The 24,293-nt window shown below is 42.8% G+C and overlaps 3 protein-coding genes and 1 long non-coding RNA gene across 7 annotated transcripts in view; 2 read left to right on the forward strand and 2 right to left on the reverse strand.

Moving 5' to 3' along the window:
• The window catches only part of shq1 (SHQ1, H/ACA ribonucleoprotein assembly factor), a 27,652-nt gene extending 25,390 nt beyond the window's left edge, over positions 1 to 2,262 (reverse strand). The window contains exon 1 of one of the 4 annotated variants that reach the window (XM_081716876.1): positions 2,144 to 2,262. Coding sequence is in view for 1 of the 4 variants with exons in the window: in XM_081716878.1 (XP_081573004.1) it covers positions 1,185 to 1,197 (13 nt within the window). In the remaining 3 variants the exon portion in view is untranslated. Of the gene's footprint in view, positions 1 to 181; positions 1,157 to 1,184; positions 1,278 to 2,143 lie in introns of those variants that run through there. The other 3 variants (XM_026999675.3, XM_081716878.1, XM_026999676.3) reach the window with 3 other exon arrangements.
• On the forward strand, positions 1,710 to 15,129 carry gxylt2 (glucoside xylosyltransferase 2). The gene is made up of 7 exons (XM_035524769.2): positions 1,710 to 2,116; positions 7,644 to 7,839; positions 9,470 to 9,601; positions 9,681 to 9,932; positions 11,494 to 11,617; positions 12,486 to 12,658; positions 13,398 to 15,129. The coding sequence occupies exons 1-7, from the start codon at positions 1,851 to 1,853 to the stop codon at positions 13,584 to 13,586; spliced, it is 1,332 nt and encodes a 443-aa protein (XP_035380662.1). The 5' UTR covers positions 1,710 to 1,850; the 3' UTR covers positions 13,587 to 15,129.
• LOC113570965 (uncharacterized) lies at positions 4,583 to 6,345 on the reverse strand. The gene is made up of 4 exons (XR_003409942.3): positions 6,247 to 6,345; positions 5,747 to 5,784; positions 5,559 to 5,654; positions 4,583 to 5,317 (listed from the first exon to the last, which is right to left on the reverse strand). It is a non-coding gene; the product is annotated as an uncharacterized LOC113570965 (long non-coding RNA).
• Positions 15,130 to 15,369: 240 nt separating the features above from the next.
• On the forward strand, positions 15,370 to 20,962 carry ppp4r2b (protein phosphatase 4, regulatory subunit 2b). The gene is made up of 9 exons (XM_026999684.3): positions 15,370 to 15,551; positions 16,488 to 16,569; positions 17,268 to 17,438; positions 17,710 to 17,803; positions 17,998 to 18,035; positions 18,162 to 18,236; positions 18,352 to 18,492; positions 18,814 to 19,166; positions 19,443 to 20,962. The coding sequence occupies exons 1-9, from the start codon at positions 15,518 to 15,520 to the stop codon at positions 19,778 to 19,780; spliced, it is 1,326 nt and encodes a 441-aa protein (XP_026855485.2). The 5' UTR covers positions 15,370 to 15,517; the 3' UTR covers positions 19,781 to 20,962.
• The last annotated feature ends 3,331 nt before the right edge of the window (positions 20,963 to 24,293 follow it).

The following is a 24,293-nucleotide window of genomic DNA, read 5'->3' on the forward strand; positions in this document are numbered from 1 at the left end:
CATAAAATGATTTTTCCCCACTACTAGCAATAAAAGCTGAATTTATGTATGATAAAAATAAACAAACAAAAACGGGAAAATTCACTCTCTTTCCATGTACTGCGGGTGGATACTGCAACATTACTGGGGCCTTGTTCCTACCCATATATCACGGTTTCTCAGCACAATCCTTTGAGCTCACCAGATGGTCTGTTTTTGCTCCAACTTGCTCCAACAGTACAACCGTACTAGGTATTCACTGTTCATAATGGCTTGGTTCAGGCGCTGCAAGGTGGCGCAGAGCCAAAATGAAGTCCATGTGGCGAGCCGCACAGACTGAGTTAACATACACTACATCTGTGACAGATGTCTGTGAAAACCCTGTAGTAGGCTATTACAGATTCTGCACAATCCAGCAATAGCTCATTTTTACCCACGTCATATGGTAATTAACTGCTGGCCTCAAACACTGTAGTTATCCCCAAACCGTCAAGTTCCTGACACACATATATGCTCTCGCTCACGCACTGGAAACTTCAGTTAGCGAAATTATTTATAATCTCTCACAAACTATGCAAAGTACAAGTTTTTTGAGAATTGCGTTAAATGATTACACAAACTAAGTCCACTGCAATACCTAGCTAACTAGGTGCGTCTGTTTTATCATGAATTTACACGGTCGCCGTTCAGTGTCACTGCTGTCGCTAACCTATATGTGCAATATTTACATTGTGGCTCACGTCTAGTAGGATGGCAAGGGCTAACGGAAAAAACGCTAGGGTTAGTTATATTCCACGGCTATAGTAGTAACTAGCTAGCTAACTAATCAACTTTATAATTTGGCACAATTAACTCAGTAAAGAAGCATTTACAGTTAGCTAACTAGCTAGCTCAAATTACAAACTTAGCTTGCTAACCCCAATATTGGTGAATATAATGCAACCGTAGTTAATCAGATAGCTAGCTAAATTATCAACAATATGCAACCCTAAAGACCGACAATATAGCTAGCTAACTAACTAAACAGTCAATGTATTTCGGTAATAATCTTATTCTTTGCTGCATTAGCTGTAGCGTTAGCTAACCCCTGGAAACGATTCCATTTGCACCGCTTAATAAGCATGGAGTTTTGTGGGAGAAATACATTAATACTGCCAGGAACAAACAGGCTGTTACTTTACTAACCAATTTCATGCTAAACGTACCTTGATATCCCATTTAGTTAGCTAACCACGTCTTACGCGTGGTAGCTACACAACAAGACCACGTGCTCTGGTTCCTGCTTTACACGGCGTTCATGCTCCTACCGTAATACTTAAAATAGGTAGGGTGGGGTTACTTGCTATCAGAGTTTGATATAATTTGATAGCTAACAAGCCACGCTAAAAATATCGCTAAATCAGGGCTAAAACATTCTCGGAATTGATCGTGGATGCCAGTATATCTAAGAATAACAATGTCTGGCTGGGAGTTCTATCTTGCTGTAAATTGGCAAGTACAGCAAATTCTAGAAATGTTACAGTAATCCGTTTTGGTGAATGGGTTTGTTCTTCAACTGAGACACTGCAACTATACGCAGTTGTCTGGTAGCTAGCTAGCGATATGATTAAGAATTGCAAAGTAACTGAATTTATTGCAATTCCTAAAAAAAATGGAGCATGGGCTTTTCAGCATTACGGTAAGGAAAAGCCCCTCCTCCAGAGAGTAATTTACGTGGATCATCTCGGCGCTAAGCTGAGCCAGAGAGTAGCCTTCTTCACAATACAACAGAAGTAATACAGCAATGCTGTCGAAATACATTTTATTTGCTTATTTAAAACTATAACGGGACACGTCGATGCAATGTCGAGAATACAGAACACTTTTCCACAATGAGACTTCATTGCAAAATTGTGGTTATTGCGATATGTTTCGGAGTTTTTCTACTTTTGTACTTTTTTGGGGGGAATGCCACAGACGAGCCACCGATAAAAGAAGTTGAGAAGGACAAACATTTTCCACCTTCGTCAGGAATCGGAAAAATTGCCTCAGAGAATGTAGCAAAACAATCCCGCAAAGAGCCTCAAAAACAAGTCCGTCCAAATCGAAAAGAACCAAAAATAACCAACAGAGGAGGCAATGTCAGCGCAAAGCTTAGGTAGGAAATTCTCACATCATTACTCACTTGATGGTTCCGTTCCAAGGCTAGTAGACCGTCTCACCAAATGCATTAACAGTGACGATACGAACCCAAGCCAATTGCATCTATATTTGGTTTAATACTCTGTATCGCTGTAGAAGTAGAGAGTTTTAATATCTATTTCCATGCGTTTTTCTTCCCCCTCCTTAAAGTTGATAGCTATAGCTACCCATTCTTATCATGGTCGGAGCAGATCTCTCCTTGGCAAAATCGAGAGACCAGTTTCATTCTCGAGTGTTAAGGACGTTTAATGCCTGAAGTGTGGGTCGCTTTGATAAGCAGGTCAATCGCTCCAAATGTAACAAAACACTAGTCATCATGTGATTTTAATGTCTATTAAAAGAAGAGAAAAACACCGAATCTCCGAAAATCTTTTTGTCAAAACAGGCAGTTTAGGCATTGTACATGTTGCATTTCCTCCTAATCTGATGTGTGACTAAAATCAAAATGCATTTGGGTACAGCAGTGCAATTAAGAAGCAGTGTCCCCATGCACGGTATAGACTGTGCTGTATCGTTAACGAAATGTCCGTCATCAAACAAAGCTGCAAGCATTAATTCTTGTCTCGTGGCATCAACACGCGGCAAAGCTGGAGCAGACGGGACCGTGACCCCCAAAAGCCAGTTCTAACCTTAACGCGCGCCGAATGTTCATCAAAGTTGCGTTCATATCAGGGCTGACCTGCAGTCACCTTGAGAATAATTAGCTCTCTCCCGCGGGCTAAACGAGGAAAGGCCAAATCAGAGATGGGTTGTTTGGCCTGAGTGAGTAAGCACGAGCCCTTGAGACAGTTTCTTATGGAATAGCTTTATCTGTTATGTCAGCGTCTTTTTTTATCATACGGTGGACTATGAAAAGTAGTTGTTGGCTTCACCAGATTAAAAACGTACGAATCGTTGCCTTTTTTTTCCTCATCTTTTGTTAATTGTTATAATCTATATAGCGATCATGTGTGCGAATCATATCGTACATATGTGCAGCCCCCTGATATTCCATCACAACATCTTACTCTTTGATTAAAGAGCACACATCATCAGTTATTTCTATCTTTGTTTGGTCTCTCATAATCATGACACCAGTGCCTAGTTTTTTTTCTGATAGCTAGTCGAGGCCACAGCTGGAATAAGGATATGGTGCCACGGGCACATTAAAACATGCGGGTAGGATGAGAGGAGTCTGAGCACAAAAGAGAAGTGTAGGAGAAAGATTATGTATGTGGCCTTTTGTTTGATTTTAGTCTGTTTAACACTAACACTTTTTTTCTTCTTTTTATGCTTGCCCTCCCTCGGACAGACTTCCTGCCTTGCTGGGGCAACACAGACAAACAAGTGATATGTCAGCCTGTTAGAGAGAGACAGAGAGAGTGTGTGAGGCGACAAACGGCTCACGACTGCTCTCGGGCAGCTTTTTCGAGTGACTCAGGTGCCGTCAGAAGTTCCTGTAGAAAACGTTTGCACTTGCTCATGGTAGTGTCTAAACAGCTCAGTTGTGTTTTTGGACTGGGTAGACTGAAGGGGAAGAATGGATAAAATTGCACACATCTGTCTTTTAAAAAGGCACATTTCAGCCTGAACCTTTGTCAAAGTATTTGTTCGTCTGTTAGCTAAGGTGCTCCCTTCCCTGAGTTTTAGATGCATCTTAAAATGGCCTATAGGTAGAGCCACCAATCACTGTGACAGCTGCAGACTCAGTCGCAATTGGGCTTTAATCCAGGATCTGATTGGTGGTTCTACCTATAGCCTACACAGAAGGCCTCTAGTTCTTATCAGTTTAGTTATGCCCTCCAAAGTGCTGGGAGTGAGTTTGCTTTGGAAAGGCTTCAGAGTGTCCCTGATGGATTAGGTTTGATAAAATGGGAGATCTGGTTTAATCCTGCTCTTGAGGCCAGACTACCCTGCTCCTTCAACTGGTCTCTCCACACCATAAGTAGGTAGATGCAACATAGTCTTGCACTCACTATATGCTTCCTGTGCATGTTTCACGGGCACAAGCATACATGTGCACAGACTGTACTGCACACAGATGCACAACACCTGAAAGCTACAGTTCATGAATCATCTCTATAAAAGGCAACTGCATGATCAAGTTTGTTATGCTTCATTATGGAGTGCAGCACAGCGCTTGGCGATACCGTCACGAACATTACAGTGTGTTGGGGCCACTCCTCAGTCCACATACCGACCAGACCTAATGGTTGCTGATGAATCATTTAAAAACATTTAAACAAAAAACCTTTTGCTGTCAGCTGGAACCCAGTTATGTTTTGTGCCTAGAGGCAATTGTACTGCTCCATGTTAGGCACATTACATAGGGCTGTAAACATGTCATCTGGGAAGACTTAGAGTCTCTCTCTCTCTCTCTCTCTCTCTCTCTCTCTCTCTCTCTCTCTCTCTCTCTCTCTCTCTCTCTCTCTCTCTCTCTCTCTCTGCAAAACTCCAGAAATCTCCTTGCTCACCCTGAGCCCCCTGATCACTTGTTACTCTGCCCATTCCAGTCCCCATCAGCCAAGAAAAGCCAAGCGGAATCTTTCGAGCTGTTAGCCTTTGTAGCCTTTACAGCAGGGTTTAGAGCCAAGTGTGGCACGAAAAAAGCAGCTGTTTGGCAGGTGAAGCTAAGTTCGTGGGATGGGGAGGGGGTTGGGAAGCTGGGGGGGGGGAGAGTCCTAAATCAGTTGGTCGTACAAGACAATGTGCAGTGAAAAGCATGCTGAAAAGCCCTGGCCCTATTCCCATACACGGACAGGCAGGAGGATTTTCATACGGAGTGGAAAGTGCTTGTTTTCTAATTTGAGTACACTTTGATGGATTTCTCTTGGTGCTCCCTTTCCCGATATATTTAAGTTCAAGGCTACGCTACAGCTTGAGAGTTTTTGGTCTTTGTTCTTTTAAGTATTTCTCCATTTAAGAAATATTTTGTCTCGTTAAAGAAAGGAGAGCAACTTTTGTTAAAGGTGTTCGATTTATTAGGCTACAAAGGCTCATGAAGGATGGGTATTGGCTGTCTAGTACCTGTTGTAGGAACAGGCCGTTTAATAACAGACGGCCTTTTTTTGACGCTTTCAAAGCCAAATGTTTCCATATGTGTCGAATCAGCACAGAAATGTTTCATCAGTGCTGCCAGTGTTGAGCTCAGTGCCTGTGAAGACTGTGCTCCTGGGAGCTGTTGAAAGAGAGAGAACAGCTTTGAGTTGACAAGGCCCTTTTTATGGACATGTTTAGAATAGAGTACTGTTGGATGTCCAGCGTAAGTAACATTTGCCTAGAGTTGTTGGGTCTTGAAACTTGAAGTTGTGTGTGTTTTTAACATATTCATAGGCAGGACATCTGTATGAATGCCATTTTGAATGAATACTAAAAGGCTACTGAACTGTAATGGGTGGTTAAGAAACTGGCAAATTTACCTGATGACATGCATTCTCAGTAAAGTTCTGATGAGTCCAGGTAGATGATGGCAGTTAAGGTTTAATGCAGTGGTGAATTAGTAGGCAGTAGTTCAGCTGGGCATAGTCCAAAAACAAAGGTTACAGTCCAAATGTGCATTTGGGATTTTATTTTATTTTATTTATTTATTTATTTTTAATACACGCACCAGTGCGTCTAAGCCAGGACAGGGCATTTTCTTGATGCCTGTAAAAGATTGCACATATACTGGAAGACTGTTAGTCATTCTGAGGCTGATTTTAGTTTTAAAAGGTTAGCTTTTATCTTATAGTGCAGAGAGATTTTTTAAAATGTGTCTTTTTGAAGAGCCCGGGTCTCTGATATAGTGCTCCCTTGCAGACCCAAAATGTAATTCCCCCTTTCCCAAATCTATTTCTTTATGTATGATTGAAAAATGTAATCTTACTGTTATAAAATATTTTTAAAATAGAAAATAGTTGCTTAAGCTTTAAACACTGTCAGAGCATTGGCCTACTTCCTGTAATGTATCCCGATGTAAATATGTGAGGTGTTTTGTTAAAGAAATTCAAGCCTTCAAAGTGGAGGCAACCGCCCACCCTCAGTCTCGTCTTCTCGCCAAATGTGTGGTGCACGAATGTGTCTCAGTCGGGCAGAAGACAAAGTGTGGCTGAAGATGGTCCCGCTCACCTCCAATCACCACAGCGTTTCCTCTTTTTTTTTCTTTTCTTTTTTTTGCCTTCCGTGGCAAGGTCCACGTTTGACTTTCCATGAGAGCAAGGGTATTTTTTTTTTGCTTAACCACTCCTCCATTGAAGCCCTTTGATGTGTATTCCCTACTCCCCTCTCTCTCTCTATATCTCTCCCCCTCTCTATATCCCCTCCCCCTCTCTATATCCCCTCCCCCGCCCTCTCTCTCTCTCTCTTTCTCTCTCTGAAAGGCTACATACTCCTCAGGCTGCACGATTTTGTTTCTTTTAACTAAATCCCTGGATAAATGGAGGACTGTGTCCCAGCCGTAGCTCTTGTTGCAGCACTGGAGAGCTCACTACCCCTGGGTGCTACAGTCTTTAATGTGAACCATGGAAGAAGGACCAAAAACCACAAACGCCCACACACACACAAAAAAAAAAACCTACACATGTATGTGATAAATCACAAGACATATGTGTCTTCGCTGCAGACAGTGATTTGTCCTACATGAAGAAGCATGCGCCTCTTCTTTCCCCGCTGGTTCTCCGGGGTCAATTTAAATTCTGTTGTAGTTCCCTCCATCCGCTGTGCGGGTAGCCGATTTTGCCTCGGATGTAGGACCTACTGAGAGGGGTGGAGAGCCATGACCCTGACATATTTCGTCTGCAATCGTTGCAGTTTTTCTTGAAACCACAGTTGAGTTGTTGACCGCTTTCTTTGTGTGCGTGTAAGAGAAGCAACCTTTAGGACCGCCTGTGTTCTCCCTTCTCGATGCATTACAAAGACTAGTCTGAGGTGGTTTTACAGAAGTCAAAACAAGGAAGGAAGCGTTCTTTAGTTTGGACAGCATGTAGTTGTTGAAAGCAGCTTTCTTCAGTTCTGGTTATTTTGGTGTAGAAGGTCTTAAATGATGGAGTTGGGTAAAATTTCAGGCTCATTTATTGGATTGGAGTCATGTATCTCAGTGGGAACTAAAGAACTCCCAACACACCTAGCTTTTGTTTGTTTTTCTGCCTTGCATATCCATGTTTGACGTCCACCGAGAGCAAGGGTGTTTTTGGCCACTTCTTGCGTTTTTCACGGTTCTGGAGAAACACGAATGGCATAAATCAAATAAAACAGATTTATTTAAAGATATAAACTAATCTATGTAGGGGATGGTACTTCACATTGTAAAGTCAGTTCTCCTATAGTGGTATTCTTATGGTGTACTCCACAGCCCCTGCATCTTGGTATGTTGTTCTAGTCTTTTATGGTTTGCTCTGCTAACCTCTAACAGATGCGTCGTCTGTGCCATACTGATTTGGAACGGCATCTTTCAGTCTTCAGACAAACGCCTTGAAATGTGGGCTGGGACTCCAGTGACCTTTCTAAACTTGATTTGATTCCTCCAGGCAAAAGAGCGAGCTGGGGCGGTCAGATTCGAAGTTTACCCGAGCAGAGGACCCGATGCACCTCGCTGTGGTCGCCTGCGGTAACCGCCTGGATGAAACGCTTACAATGGTGAAGTCAGCGCTGCTCTTCAGCATCAAGAAGATCAAGTTTCACATCTTTGCAGAGCAGGACCTGACTGGACACTTTGAGAAAGGGGTAAGAGTTCAGGGCAGTGGCCACGGTCTAATCCTTCTCCATTTAAGTGATGCGGTGTTGGAGGTTGATTGTTTGTTTTTTGCTCTACATTTTAAGGGATTAAATGCAGTTTCATGCCTCATTTTTTTGCAGTCTTTGTTTGCCCTTGGTGTGGATACCTTTGTATGTCTGGGATGACGGAACACAGAGTTATCAAGAAAAGTATAACTGGGTCATTTCTGTTCTTGCTTATTCTAATGTTTCATGTGGCTTCAGCTCTGTTATCCGAGCATCAGGCCGTATGTTACGTCTAACTTCAGTTCCCCTCAGTAGAATGTGGTGCTCCCAACACAGGCCAGATGCTCCAGATACACAGTTCTAGCTTTTTTTGCAAGGTCACTTTGGTTGTTGTTCAGCCACAGTTGGCAAGAATACTCCAAACTATGCATGCTGTGAGAGCTTCTTTAGCCTCCAGAGTGCAGATGTAGTTAAGACTTACTAGAACCGCGACTGTTATGCAGAGGCCTCCAATGGCAGTTCCCACACCACTGAAGTTCTTCTGTTTGCCACATGAACGCCTCTGCGGTCGCCCTCGAGCGTTGGCTCTCCAATGCCTTGGCCTGTGCTACGCACCGCTCTTGCAGGGGGAGGTAACTGCCTTCGCCTCCCACCCATCACGCTTTGATCCCTTCCCCTTATGGGTGTCTTGGCAGCTGGCTTCTGCCTCTCCCTCAAACCTAATCATTTAACAACGGTTAACGGGGGGGGGGGGGGGGCTTGGGGGCGCTCTTTGCGGGAAAGTGATCCGCTTTGCTAGCGGAGCAGGCATCTTTGGTAGCAGCGTTGCATTGACTGAACTGCGTGCCCCGTAAACAGCCACAGAAGGGGGAACAGAATGCCAACAGCATGAAGCTTTGAAGGGGGCTGAAAGGAATCCATTATAGGTCAAATGCAACAAGCTCCAGATCAAGCCAGATTAATGCAGGTTTTAACATTTCCCAGTGCTGAGGTAATTGGAAGGACTCTCCTGCTGTGGATTTAATTCAGTGTGTTTGTTGGCAGACAAAAATCCATCTGATCTTCATAGCTCCTTTTTTACTCTGACAGTAAATGATGCACACCTGCTGGTTTAGTTTGATTGATCATACAATGCCCATTGATTTGTGCATGTTGTGACCCTCTTTTACATAAGCACTGCGTAACACAAGGGGTTCCCGGTGAATTATTCGGAAGATGATGCCATTTTTTCACTATATTGTCTTCATGCAGTACATTTATTTGACTTTTTTGCAACAAGCTAGAGTGATGTTTAATTTGCTTTTTATTAGTATAGTGAAATACTAAATGACTTGGTCAATAACTTTGTTTAGATAACACTGATTTTAACTATTTTATATAGCACAAGAGTACAGAATCGGCGAGAACCCATTAGCAAGTTACTTCTTACATCTTAATATTACGCATGGAATCATAAATCTACACTGTCACCCTTTTACTCAGTCCCACTCCAAGCAGCACCTTGTCTGGTTTAACTTTGATGAGATTATCACTCCTAAAGCCATGGAGAAATGGCTCTCCAAGGCTGTGGTGTGCTACTCGCAGCACGGCTGGCTGGATGTTTCCTCCTGACTGTGTGCACTTCCTCCCTCAGCTGAGCCAGTGGCCAGCACCGCTGTCCTCCAAGTTCCAGTACACTCTGTACCCCATCACCTTCTCGGTGGGGAACGCCGAGGAGTGGAAGAGGCTCTTCAAGCCATGTGCTGCCCAGAGGCTCTTCCTTCCGGTAAGGACCCCCACCCGAGTTTTCCGCTTCACCTTTTTCCCGCCGTGTTGATCGTGAGGGTTACTTCCCGGTCGCCCAGGTGATCCTGAAAGATGTGGACTCGTTGCTGTACGTGGACACGGACGTGCTCTTTCTGCGGCCTATGGACGACATCTGGGCATTCCTGAAGGCTTTCAATGGCACTCAGTTGGCAGCCATGGCCCCCGAACACGAGATCCCCAAAATCGGCTGGTACAGTCGTTTTGCGAGGCACCCTTTCTACGGGGTCACTGGTGTCAACTCAGGGGTCATGCTGATGAACCTCACGCGGATCCGGAGCACTCTGTTCAAGGTGAGCTTCTTGATTGAACTCCTTACTTAATTTGGCTGTTAGTTGATTGGAATGAATTAGGCAAATCCTTATTCCAACACTGGAATCGTCGCTTTCCAGGTTAAGTGAGGATAGTGGTTAACTGGAGGTTAAACTAGGCAATTATCAGGAGGTGGTCCATTAAATTTCATAGCATTCCAGTTATTCCTGTGCTGGGTGTCTGTGTCCCCCACCCCAGTGAGCTTTCCCTATTTCCCTACCTTTGTACTTTCCTTGCACATTATACCTTGAGATCTTAATTTTTTATTACAAGCTATTAAAGGCGTAAGTGCCACTCTGGAGTACTGATGCCTTGATGCATGCTCCTTTCCTTAGCATGAAATACAACAGCCATTTTCTTACACCTCTCCTGTTCCCTGAATTTTATCGCTCTCTTGAGGTGAGAAAGATGTCAGAGAGGAGATAGATGGGAAGTATTAAAAACTGACTGAGTTTTCTGACTGTGTTGCCGTAGACTATATCGGTCTAATTTACTGGGCATCTTGGGATAGCTGACATTGTCCAGGTTTCCACAAAAGCAAAATGTGGTTAGTAGATCTCGATATCTCTCTCTCTTTGGCAGGTAAAGATATGCAGGGTGTAGGCCTTTTAATATCCAGAAGGCTTTTAGTGAATCAACTCCGCAAATGCCTGAGGTTGGGAAATGCATGGACGTCTCTTCCAAAATTCGAAAAGTACTTTACCTTCTTGTCAAGTGTTGCAAACAGAAGTAGAGAAAATGAGTGTAATGGCAGTGTAGGCTCAATTTGTTGATGTATTTTCAAAGCACTTAGTAATTGAACTCATGGACCTCTTAAGAAATTTGTATATACCTAATTTTGAGTTAATGTGTTGCATGTATGAATTAGTATAATAACCAGATTAAACTGGTGGGCATTATTGATTCTTTGCCCCTCTCCAGACAGAATTTCTAGCTTTTCTATTCTGTGCCAGTGTTTACAGTAATGAGACACACTACTTTGTAGCTGTGATTGTAGTAATTGTAGTCATTTAGATAAGGGTGAGGGTAATGTAATTTCTCCAGTATAAGGGAATTGTTGCATGACAAATGCCTTATTTTTCCTGTTCTTTTTCATGAAACCTTTAGCAGGAGCGGGTGTTGTGTACATAATTTGTTCATTTCCTTTAACAATTGGCAGAGACTTCAGCCCTCACGTGTCCTTGAGACTTCAACCTACACGTGAACCCTTTTAACCAGCGCCTTGCGGAGCCTTTAAGAGCCTCTGCTGATTGAAGTCTGCTGATTGCACTCTGAAGTGGGTGTGGGGGATGTGTGCGCTCACCCGTGTGCCTGTGTGGGCGTAGCGAGGTCGAATTAGCATATTTCTGAAGCCCATAAACAGTTGTAATTTCAAGCCAAGGCACTTTTTCAAAATACCCTATCAAAAAAAAATTAAATAGGAAACTTCTCTTGAGAAGAAAGGGGGAAAAAAATGCTGCCATCTCTCTATGGACAGATGTCTGAAATCAAGCCGGCAGACTTGCTGTTGAGGAAAATAACCTGCCACTCTTGATTTTACAGAACAGCATGATAGCCAGTGGTCTGTCCTGGGAGGACTTGCTTCACCCGCTCTACCAGAAATACAAGAACCACATCACATGGGGGGATCAGGACCTCCTCAACATTATTTTCCACTACAACCCAGGTATCTTTACACATGTTTAGTAAGGTTTTGATTAGTACATTAACTTGACATTCATTTGTGCAGATTATAAATGGCAATATTGGCACATTTTCTACAAATGGAGATTATAATTAACCCTATTTAGTTGAATTAGATTAGGTTCTTCATTAGTGGATCAAATATTAACATCTGTTTCTCATTGAATGTGGAGATTATTACATGAAAATCCCATTGTATGTGTGTCACATTCTCAGAACTGTATCCTTTTAAACTGATGTAGCCCAAATTCCATCCTTTAAATGAAAGCAGCCCAGAACTACAACCTTTTAAAACATCCCAGAACAACAAACTTTAAACTAAAGCATCCTCAAACTCCATCCTTTTAATCTGAAGCAGCTTGCAGTGAAATTTACAGGGACCCACCAATGCTCACCTCATCCGATCCACCCATGTCAGAAAATCGATATCCAGCTGCCAGCTCTCTTTCTCACTGAACCCCCTAGAAGTAGCTCCTGCAGTAGAACGCTCTCAATTCGGCAGGTAGAGCAGTGCTGCGTTCGCAGGTAAACACTTTCCCAGCCCCAGGTGGAGGTGGCAAACACAGAGCCAGGTGTGAGGATTAAGGCCCTGTGGCTGTGATGGAGACTTGGCGCAGATTGTGTTTGTCTCACAACTGTAATGGAACATCGCAGGAGGGGGGGAGGTTTGCAAACAACGAAGCAGCAGGCATTCAAGAGCGTGTGAAATGGATGTGTGAAACAAGCTCAGAAAACATGCTATACAAATATATTGAACAGTTTTGTCTCTTTTTTTTTTTCTCATTTGGATGGTGTTTTGTTGTTAAATACCTAAAGCGCTTGTCTCTCCTCTCCCCCCCCCCAATCCACAGAATGCCTGTACATATTTCCATGCCAGTGGAATTACAGGCCCGATCACTGCATGTATGGCAGCAACTGCAAGGGGGCGGAGGAAGAGGGTGTGTCCATTCTCCATGGCAACCGCGGCGTTTACCATGATGATAAGCAACCCGCCTTCAAAGTGGTGTATGATGCAATACATGAAGTGAGTCATCTCGTTAGCTATTCTGTGAAGAAATAATATGTCACACAGCGTGTGTATACACCGGTATACACCATCCCCCTTTATGGCAGCATTACACTTTCCCACTCATCACTAGTACCTCTAGTACTGCCCCGTTAAGTTTTACCCACTGTGCCTGTGCAGCCGACTTGGCTTCTGAGGTAGGAGTGGCATTTAATGAGCTCCATCGGGTGGGTTAAAAATTCCTTAACTGTACTGTGGGCAATTTGGATCTCCTGTATTGGGACTGAGGAACATCATCACAGGTGATCTCAGTGTATTGCCATGGTTTGTTGTCATACGATCCTTGACACATATGAAGTGACAGGTAGCTGCGATTATCTGCAGCTAGAAAGGTCTGAGGACTAAGTATGTTTTTAAAAAGCCTCGATTTTGTCTGCAAAGCTCTTGTGATGGTGGACTTCACTTTGTCTTCCCCTCTCACGACTTGGAAGGAAATGCTATGAAGTTTTACTGTGCTGGAACAACAGCTGCATTGCATTATTGCATTTTATATTCTCCTCCAGTCTGTTCTTAAAGACTTCCATATCAAAAAGCCATCTCCCCAGCAGAAAACCATTTGTCTAACGGTGTTACATGCCCCCTCTGCTGTTCAGAAGTCTATATGAATTTGGAATCATGAGGTGTTCGTGAATGTAAGCTCCATTGTTATTCCAAACTGAGCATGTTTCTCACAGCATTTTGCCTTCTTGTTTTTCAGTATCCTTTTGGGGAGAACATGTTCCAGTCCTTGTTCTATCCTCTCCAGACCAAATTCTTGGATACGGTCAACACGTTGTGTGGTAGAATTCCTCAGGTGTTTCTCAAGCAGATCGAAAAGACCATGAAGGCCGTGTTTGAACAAAAAGTAATCCGCCACATTGGGCCACCACACAGACAGCACCGCTGAGCTGCTTTAGTAACAGTGTACTAATGTAATAATGACAAGGAGAAGTGCTCATTCTCTACCAATGGGTGTCTCTCTGTGTTTTCTATTTGTTTTTGGAACATGTGCAATGCCAAGAACTTTTAGTATATGGTCTCCAGAACATCATCGTCTGTCTGGAGAGGATGAGATGCAGCGCTCCTTGGATAGACTTGGTTTTAGGCCATGGTTATTACTGGATAACTGGCAGCTTGACTATGAAGTTGATCTCCAATGGATTGTACTGCTTAGCTGGCCTTGGTGGATGAGCAAAGAAACGACACTCCACGTGTTTGAAACTGGGTCAGGGCAGGAATGTTCTCCTAAATAATTATTTTGACCTTGTGGTTGAATGGTGTTATTTGAATTCAGCAGAATGTTTATATTAAGTGGCATGAACAACAAATATATTTTTTGTGCTACACAATAGAGAAAGCACCAGTTTGCACACATTGCATTTTCAGAGGAACTATTTGACTGAGGATATTATGAAAAATTGGGGATAACTGTTTACCCTAAATTCAATTAAGGACAAGATGACCTGTCAGGAGAGGTGAATACAAATTTCTATTGCACTCAAATTTGTATTCTATTGCACTCAGATGTGTTGCATCTAAACATTGTAGAGTGTTCCTGAGAAAAACAAATGTTTGTGTTAGATTTTTTTATTTTTTTATTTTTTTGAGCCTTTACAAAATGGGGTTAATCTCTCATACTGGAAGGTTTACCACATCTTTACCACATCTGATCAACCCAGTGCTTTATATTCGCGTACTTTCAAGAGTCAAAATTTGCAACAGCAGTGGCCCTGCTGAACTGGAGACTGACACTCCCGACATAAATATACCTAATCAAAATCCCTGGCAACAAACTCACAATTTGAATAGCATGTGTTCACAAGACCACCTTAAGGTACAGATACCATGTATACACCTTTTATCTTTCTCTTTTTTGACAGTATTGAACAAAAATAACCTCTACAAATGCACATTTTAATGTGCACTTCTGTCTGTTCTTCTGTTAATTTAACATTTGACCCTGACAATGTCATGCCATCCACAAACCATATTCAAAGCCTTTGATATCACAGATATCATCATACATCATGGCCTCAGTTTTGCTACATATCTTCTGATTTTTTTTACTTTGAATTGTATTTTCATATATATATCTCAGAGATATATATATATATATATATATATGAGAGAGAGCATATATATTGATATGGTCTTTTTTTTAATTTGATGAACTGTGGAACAAGTGTAAATAATTTGATACATTGGCACAATGTGCTTTTTATTATGTCTGACTGGTTTCCAGTGTCATCTCTCTTTAGGTGAATTTGAACAGTTCAACCTAAAAACAGGTGGTATATACAAACTATGTTATAAGGGTTGTCTCTGAGACTTGCACATGGTTTATATTCTTGTGTGTGTTTCTGAGATGAATATGTTTATCTCGCTATCATCTTACACAGAGCTGTGTCCATGCATGTCAGAAACCTAATAAATGAATACATAAAATTAAAGCGTATAATACGTTTATGTGTGTTATGCAAAAGACCACCACCTTTGAAAGCTGGTCGTGTGAGGACAGGATGAATAATTAATATGATGTGATTTCTCTGAGGGAGGGAAATCACCATTTAGGGGTACAACAAGAGAATTACGTTCAAAGACCCTATTAAGGAGGCAAGTATTGTTCGATTGTTGTAACAGGACAATCCGTCCTCCCCTCGACGGTCCAAATGCATTTACGCAGCCCAGATCCAACCACAGCAGCACCAGCCGGTCTAGGGCAGTGACGTCACCAACGCCATATTGAAATATTTTCCTTTTCCTCTTTTTCCTCTTATCTCAACAGCAGCCATCAACACTGCGTTTCCTGGTGGATTACTAAGAACAAACCTCACAAACATGGAGATCGACACTCTTCTAGAGGCTTTGAAAGGTTATAAACGTTTATTTTTGGTAGTTTCTGTGAGTGTTGCATTGAGTAGAGCATTGATGAGTACTGTGTCAAGATAGAGCACAAGTGGCCGTACGGGGAGAGGTGTTCTCTGTTTAGCGAGCTAGCTCGTTAACGTAGCAAGTTAACTTAGCCAGTTAGCTTAGTCATTATGTTTTGCTACCTAAAGTGTTCCTTGCTTTTTTTGGAGATGTTATCTAGCGAGCAATTAAGATTCGATCTGTTGCTTTGTAGTTTCTTGACAACGAACCTTAGTTTGCGATATTAATAGCTAGCTAGCTGGTGCTAATGAGCTTTCGCCTAGTAGATTTAGACAGCAAAGCTACCTTGCGGTTAGCGGTCTGGCTAACACATTTCTAAAGCTTAAAGCAAGTCCTCTAAGGTAGGTAGGTAGGTAGCTAGCTGGCTAGCTAATTAGCCAGTTGCGTAGGTAGCCGCTTAGGTAACGAATGTAGTTAGCTTTACTAGCTAACCTATCTATCTAACCGCTATCTAAATGGCTAGCAGGCAAAATTCGAACTGTTACCCTACCTATTGTCTAGCCTGCTTAACCCAGTATATTGCAATTAATATAACTAATAATTGATGTGGTTTTAAATTAGCTAGATAACTAACAGTGTTGTCAAATCACAGATATTAGCCAGCTGCAGGTTCGTTTTTGTTTCATGCGTTGAAATGATGCTTGCTAACTTAAGCCTGATGATCGTTCCTCAATCTTTGTTGACTAGACGTCGAGATCCTGCCAGTGAAGGACAACTTTTTGCTTTGAGTAGCACGATGATAAGAAATACCGACATTTTCTACAGTTTAAAACTAGAATAACTAATTTATTCTAACGAAAGTGTAAACCAAGGTATTCAATTATTGACAAAAGAATGCATTTATGAACTACAGTGTTACTTTCCGTGTTGTCTTCAGATTTCGAGAAGAAAGGGAAAAAAGAAGTCTCTCTCGTGTTGGACCAGTTTCTCTGCCATGTTGCCAAGACTGGTGAAACTATGTAAGTAGTGTGCAAAAACTAACCTTTCGGGCTCACTTTGCTATTAGCGACTGTCACTGAATTATCTTGAAGTCGTTTTTGTACCTCACTATTCGTCGATGTGCTTCATTGAACCACAAGTGGAACAAGGACACACTGTCATAGATGCGTAGCATGTTCATATCTGCAACCTAGGACAAGGATTTGAACATTTCTATAGAGCCTGACCTTCATGACATATGGTAGTTATTATGGTTGTAACGGAAGTGGTTGTTGACTTTCACACATAGAATTACATGCTTTCTGTCCTTGTCTTAAAAATAAAATATTGATTTGACTCATCTTTTGCAATTGATAAGGTGAAAAGAGCCAGTCATTAAGCTAAGTCAGTCTAAATAATATAACTACCGTTTATAGCTTAGCTAAAATGTTATCTGCCTCTTCCTTATGCTTTAAGTTAATGAATAGGAACCTAAAGGGATTCATTTAATTAAAAACATGGGTTTTGTTTGTCCAAATTGAAGCTGATAGATGGCACAGAGAAAGATTCATTCTTAGAAGCACAACTGGAGTTAATTTCTACATCAAATGAAACCTTGCATTTTCACATAAGTTACATTGAATCAATGTTTGTCTTCCAGAGAGCACCCTACTTTCTCTCAGTGTAGAATGACATTTTGTGCCTGTGATGTATTTCCTGTGTGTTTGCTTCACCATAGGGTGTCATGGTCACAATTTAAAAGCTACTTTCTGTTCAAACTGGAGAAAGTAATGGAGGACTTTAGAGCTTCGGCCCCGGAGCAGAGAGGGCCTGCAAACCCAAATGTTGAGTCGGTTCCATTTGAAGAGATGAAGGAGAGGATTTTGAAGATAGTCAACGGATACAACGGGTGAGTAGCCTAACAGTAACAGATTGTAAAAGATCACGTGGTGCAAAGTAGGAAGCTGTGTTTAGTGCCTGGGAGAGCTGACATTATATGCAAGTGGTGGGAGTCTTGGAGAGTCTTACCCCATGCAATTGCGCCATCTACTGACTGTTGAATATAGCATGCAGGATGGCCGCATTGCTGCTGATAGATTAGCTCTTGAGCACATGGTGTTATTCATTTGGTGTTGGTCAGAGCATGCTGCTGATTGCTGTGAATTCTATCTTCCATTCAGAATTCCATTCACTATCCAGCGCTTGTGCGAGCTCCTCACAGACCCTAAAAGGAACTACACGGGGACAGAGAAGTTCCTCCGAGGTGTTGAGAAGGTGTGAACAAGCTCACTAGACCGGGTATATTTTTGGTGTGCCCATTAGGCCAAGTACTAGTACATTTTACAAGGTGTTCTGTGTAAGAGGTTAAGTTTTATATATTACACTGTACCAGTATTAACGCAAAAATCCCATTTTTCTATACATTGCTGTTGTGATGCTTGTGTTCAACATTTGTGTTCTCTGTCCAGAATGTGATGGTGGTCAGCTGTGTGTATCCTACTTCAGAGTGAGTGACAGCTTGCTCCTCTGTGTTGCAGTTTATTAACTTGTTACATTTATCCAGCCCAGCTAATGGGCTCTCACAAACACCTCTGGTGACTCAGGTTGGTCAGCGTTTTGCTTACCTTCTCAGGAAAAATGGCTGCAGTGGTGTCAACAGAATGAACGGAGTCATGTTGCCGGGCAACGCATCTGTCTTCACTGACAGGTAAAGAAAATTTGCCCAGTGTGTATGTGAGGGACATCGGAGGGGGGCTTGCTTTCTCTCTTGCTCTCACCCATTGTGGCTCTCCTGTGATTGCACTGTCACACCATCCCTTCAGAAAGGTGAATGGGCCAGGCACCCCCAGGCCGCCAAGCAGACCCAAGCTCTCCCCATCCAGTTCGCTCGCCACAAATGGCCTGCCAGACATCACGGAAAACAAGGAGTTGAGCACAGCACCGGTCCACAGCAAACTCATCAGGTACACTTTGTCTGTGCATCAGCTACTCAGGGAACCACAAAAAGACTTAAACAGTTTTTATTTATAACTTAAAAAAAGGAAAATAACAGACAGACCTAGACTGATGAGTAGATTTAAGACTCATGTTAAATGTTTGTATTTTTCATGGTGCATGTTTAAAAGGCATTCTTCATATTTAGGATGCTTCTTTTGACATGCAATAAGCATTGATTAAATTGTTGATCACGGAAGGATACGTTTTAGTATATTTATGGTCTTGATGCATATCGAGTGCTCTGGTACCTTTGCCTCACTGTTGAACACTCCTTATGGGTTTTTCAGCGAAGCACCCCTGCCTGGCTTTGGTGTCCCTCTAAGCAGCTCTGTCAAGAACAAGCATACGGACGAGGAGGAAGGCATGGAGGAAGAGCATCACGAGGTGAAAAGGCTCAAATTTAGTGAGGACAGTGGCAAAGAGGAGGAGGAAGAGGAGGAGGAGGAAGAGGACGATGATGACGAAGAAGGCGGCGAGGACGAGCTATGTAGCGAGGCAACCAGAGTGGTGATGGCCAGTAGCGCGGCAGACGTGGGCGGTGCCGATTCACCGACGTCCATGATGCAGGGCAAGGACGACAGGTGCAAGGAGGAGGTGGAGAGCACAGCCGCCACTTCGACAGCAGCCTGCGAAGAGCAAGGTATTCACAGCACTCAGGGTTGACCGTAACCTTGTGAATGAGGTCGGACTAATCTGGAGCATTGGATTGATTGTTAGACATTGTTGGAATTGATTGCTGGCACTTCTGTTAGGCAATTTCTTGCTCCATGTAACTATTTCTAGATGTCGTTGGTTTTAATTGTCCAGCAACGTATTTTTTTCTGTGAAAAGGGACCAGTCACCTATCTTTGTGTGGACTTGTGGTAATGGTGTAAAATCAAACTTCACACTCCCTCCCCCCCCATTTACTCCCCAGAACCCTCGAGCACGCAGTCCGACTGTGCACCGTTGGGAGACCGAGAAGGGCACGACGAGCGTGAAGTGCCCTGCGGTTCAGCCCCCTTTGCTGAGGAACCCAGTGACATGGACCAATCGGAGCAGAGAGCTCCGGCGTCTAGCCCAGAGCTGCGGGAAGGGGAGGAGCCCAGTGAGCCAGTTAGTAGCACCAGTAGCAAAGGGAACGGTGCCAGCAACAACGAAACCGCCGGCGGCCTCCCCCCCAGCTGCAGTAGTGCCGACTTGCCTACAGAGGGCGATGTGGACTCGGGGGATCCAGACTCGGAGAGCACAGAGGAGCCCATGGACCAGGACTAAGCACTGGCCGAGCGCGGACTCCGTAGCACAAACAGCAACCAGCGTGCGCTCGCGTGGCAACTTGAGAAGAACACACTAACGAATTGGGAGTGGCCCGAAAAGTGGTCGCCAACCCCGCCACCCTGCGCCATTTAGGTCCAGCATCTCCTACCTTCTCCGACTCTTTCCCCTCCGAATGGACACACTGTGCTGGGGTACATTTTTTCAGTTTTTAAATTGAAAGTTTTAAACTACAAGGTTCTTTTTCTACACTGTTTTCCCCCTTTCTAGTTCCTTCCAGTGCAGTTGGACTTCACAGGCATTTTCTTCTAATTGCTTTTTGTTGAAACAAAGAAGAGACAGGCTGTCGTCTCCCCCCCTTTTTTTTTCTCCATGTCTTCTGCGCAGGCTGTAGGAGTGGAAGGACTCTGGAGGGTAACCCCACCCTTCTTAACATCACTGTTTTGAATTTCAGTAGTTCGGTTAGCTACATAGACCCAATCTCCAGGGCAGTAGTGGAGATCTTCTCCTTGCTTATGCAGTTTCTCCAAAGACCCATCACTTACTAGAGTAAGAAATGACAACCCAAGCAAATGCAAGCCATAGTTATAAGTCCATGTTTTATTTTGTCCTTCCATGTAGTTTGTTATAAAGGGTTGTTTCTCACCCGTCAGCTTGACGCATATGGATCTATGTGGAATGTCTCAACTGTGTGTTAGATACACAGCATCCTTGTTTCTCCCTTGTATCTTTTTGTTCCTCATTTTTTTACTCTCGCTGTTGCTACACCATAGATTATACTGAAGGAGAGAGTTTAATATAAAAGGTACATATATTTAATGAAACATTTCAAATGAGTCATTTTGACTTTTTTTTGGTTGATTTTGACTAATAATTTATGAACATTTTCCTTGAATCACTATTTTTGAGGTGTGTGTGTGTGTGTGTGTGTGTGTGTGTGTGTGTGCGCGTGTGTGTGTCTATACCAGGTTGTCTCACCAGTAACAGCTAGCTGCCCCCACTGCAGCTGTACTGTTTTGATATTTAGAATTTTTACATTTCTGTAGGATTTTGTAGGGCATTGTGTTCACTGCTTTTTGTGACTCCATATATAATTGTAAGGTTTCTGTGTATACTGAATGCGTGTGCTTTCAATGCAGTATTCAGGTGAAGCAATAAATGTTCTGGTTTTAAATGTGCAAATGCACCTTTTTAAATGTCATATTTCGTCAAGATTCCCAAATTGTATTTCAGACTTTCTCTTGTAAGTGTAGAAATTGTGACGGGGAAGTTATCTAGTACAGTATCGGTGCTTAAGTGTATTATTGTGGACACGAAATGAACACTTCCTGAGCTAATGTCTGCATATAATCTTCATTTCTTCAGAGCCCTCGCACATTGTGTACTCATACGCTTGGATTCCGTCGCTGTCTCGCGAAATCATGTTAGATCGGAATAATACAGCCTCACCTTCCCGCACGTGCATGAGGTCACGCAACGGCGCGCGCTCCCCAGTCTCTCCGGCAGGGTGAAATTTACCCACCCTCTCGGAGGAAATAAAAAGGGGATTGTCTAAATCCAGCCGCGACGCTTTGCAGCAGGCTACGTTAACTGTAGTCTTTGGACGACAGTCTCTGGGGAAATAAGTCGTGTCACCTTTGGATTCGAGTCAGATCAAAAAAGACGTCAGTCACAGACAATTGCCGCGTCCTTATTAAAGACAGAGTCTCGTGACGGGGGAGTTAACGCAGATATGCTACTTAAACATAGGACAACAAAGTCAATATTATAAAAACGGTAGGTGTGATTACTTTGTGCGATATGCACACATGGCTCCGTATTTCACCAGCTGCGGCCTACCATATGCTACCATATGAAGCCATGTATTAAGACAAATATCCTCGCGCATTAGCTTACTTTGGGATTAAGGGATGAGGAAGACCCGAGAAAGACCGGCGCTGTTGAGTAGTGGGGGAAACACCTGATCCAAACAGTTAAGTCATAAGAATCGGCTCCAGCGAAGGCTTTACAATCGCTATTTCTTTGAGAAGTTTAGTATTTTCCTAACTCAACCAGCCTGATTGGCAACGGCCTAAAGACAGACACAAACGAGTTCTAATGTTTTGAAGAAGTTCATATAATGACCAATGTCTTAATGTGATAATATTTAAGATTTCTTTTTTTTTTAATCATCTTGTTCCCATTACTTAAAATAATTAAATATTAATTCCTCATTCATTACATAGCACAAACGAGAGGCACTGGAGACTTAACTGTTACTGGACAGTTCATACAACGGCAGAATATTCTTAGTCCTGGGGACCCTGTTGATGGCACACTATATCCCTGCTCTGATAGGTCAGCTTGGTCATTACCCACTGAAGTGGATCAGATGTGTAAGATGTTTGCTTCACTCCACACTACCTGAGTTGACTGTTACTCAACAAAGAACTGAACATAGTGGAATCACAGGTTGCGACACATGATTTGCGCAAAAACCACTTGCTGCAGCTGTGAGTAAATTTACCACACTTTAGTACAGTGGCACCTCATGAGCTGAAATTTAACCTTTATTGGTTCAACTGGTTAAGGTAAAATTTCTGCTAAGTTTTCACAAGGGAAGCCTGTCATACATGACTTCACGGGAATGGCACTTATGGTAAATTGCATGAACTTCTCAGTGCATAACCAATCAAACTAATTGCATCCTGACATTTCTCCTATTTTAATTATATAGAGCCCTCTGAACCTGGGCCGTGTCTAATGGTCCTATTACTTTTCACTTATTGAACGTTGTGTATAAGAATATGAGGTCCACAAGAGGCCTTGTAGGATGTTCTCAGATGTTCTGTTGAATGAGCTTTCCAAGTTCTTTGAACAATAGATGTAATGTGGAGACTGTGTTATGAACCTCTTATCATCTTGCAGGTTGCAAATAAGTATCCAGGGCTATTCTGTTCCATTATATCTCCATATCACTGTCTTCATCAGACTTCTTATTTAGTAGTTTTAAAAGGTCTATCCAATTCAACATTTTCCCAGAGACTTGAGCGATATGTAATGGACTCTTGAATTGAAAACGTCTTCATGCCCTCTATGCCATCACCTTCATGTTTTCATTCCCGTCCTGCGCTTTAACAGGATTGGAAGTTCACTGCTAGTGCGCCACTTTCATGAAACCCGCACATAATTTCCTCATGGTCGGGTCGGGCCCCATCCACGCGCAATCTCTGTAACATCCAATAGAGGGGAGTATTTAGTCTCCCAACTGGTCCTAATGGGATTACCCGCCCACAGGGACGGGGAGGGCCGTCAGAGTGCCCGGGGCTGCAGAAAGGGTGTTCGCTCCTCTTTTGCGCTCCTGTCCTTCCCCTCCTCCTCACTTTATCCCTCTCACCAGCACGAGGAGAGGGCGAGTCCTCTGTAGTCCATATTCCCACATGGAATACGATATGGAGCGGCTACAGGACAATGGAGAAGCTTAGCACCAATATCAAAAGCTGCAGTTACTGTGGTTACATGAAAAGTGAGTTCTGTCAACTGTGATGAACATTAATTGGAGTTAGGTTAAAAGGAAAGGTCAAAGTTCTTGTATATTGGAACTGATAAACTTAGTAGTGGTGTTTGGTAGTCACATGTTATCTGTCTAGGCTGGGTTTTATTCATAGTTATTTACATATTGGTGCCATTGGTCAGCCTATCACTTCATGTAAGAACTGAGAGAGAAGATTTTGTGAATCAGTGTCATTCTGTCAGGCAGAAGGGGTCATTGGACACACCACACATAGCTGGCACATGGTAAGCACACCTAGAGGGTAAAAGAAGAGATTTGTCCTGGAACTGAAGCTGTTTTGTGCTGTAGAGTTGTTCCCTCATCCATTTCAAATGGATCAATTTTGACTGCATCAATAAATTAAACGAATGTCTGCATGATGCAGTCATTCACATGGGATAAACTGGATCATTTACATTTGGAAAGCTCCATTTGTTAAATACTGCTGCATATATTTTGAAGATAACTATGAGCATTGTGCTCCATATAACAGTCCAGAGTGAACTCCCTATAGGCGCCTGTAGTTGTACAGCACTGGAATTCACAGAAAATCTTCACAGCCCTAAATGAGTATAGCAGATGGAACAATGCTGTGTGAAACCCATACAGCACAGATTCCCCCTGTCAGCCTCACATCTTCAGGTTTGGAGATGCCAGACCATCGCAGGGGTGGTGTTTAAAGACACCTTGCTCCGTTATGTGCTGTTTGAGCTATCGCCTGTCAGACAGACACTGGCCAACAGCGAGTAAAGCATTCAACACCACGGCAGACAATAAAGTCTGCATCTCAGGAGGAGGGCCCTTCCTGTGTGAGAAACTCTCATGCTTAATAATATATTACAGATGGAAATGCTACATAAGTCTTTCCATAAGTATTTTTCTTTTCTTTTTTCTTTTTTTTTCCACTTTCGCGTAGGGGAAACTCGAGGAGAACTGGTGATGTGGAATTTATAACATTCATATTGCATATTTATCTGACAC

This window comes from Electrophorus electricus, chromosome 7 (assembly GCF_041902795.1).
Source record: "Electrophorus electricus isolate QZ-2024a chromosome 7, ASM4190279v1, whole genome shotgun sequence".
NCBI lineage: Eukaryota > Metazoa > Chordata > Actinopteri > Gymnotiformes > Gymnotidae > Electrophorus > Electrophorus electricus.

Excerpts from the sequence above, each read along its gene's own strand:
- gxylt2 (XM_035524769.2), top strand. The coding sequence starts at position 1,851 with ATGAGACTTCATTGCAAAATTGTGGTTATTGCGATATGTTTCGGAGTT. Across the intron at positions 2,117-7,643 it reads AATGTCAGCGCAAAGCTTAG|GCAAAAGAGCGAGCTGGGGC; the intron begins GTAGGAAATTCT and ends TGATTCCTCCAG. Across the intron at positions 9,933-11,493 it reads TCCGGAGCACTCTGTTCAAG|AACAGCATGATAGCCAGTGG; the intron begins GTGAGCTTCTTG and ends TTGATTTTACAG.
- ppp4r2b (XM_026999684.3), top strand. The coding sequence starts at position 15,518 with ATGGAGATCGACACTCTTCTAGAGGCTTTGAAAG. Across the intron at positions 18,237-18,351 it reads GCATCTGTCTTCACTGACAG|AAAGGTGAATGGGCCAGGCA; the intron begins GTAAAGAAAATT and ends CCATCCCTTCAG. Across the intron at positions 19,167-19,442 it reads AGCAGCCTGCGAAGAGCAAG|AACCCTCGAGCACGCAGTCC; the intron begins GTATTCACAGCA and ends TTTACTCCCCAG.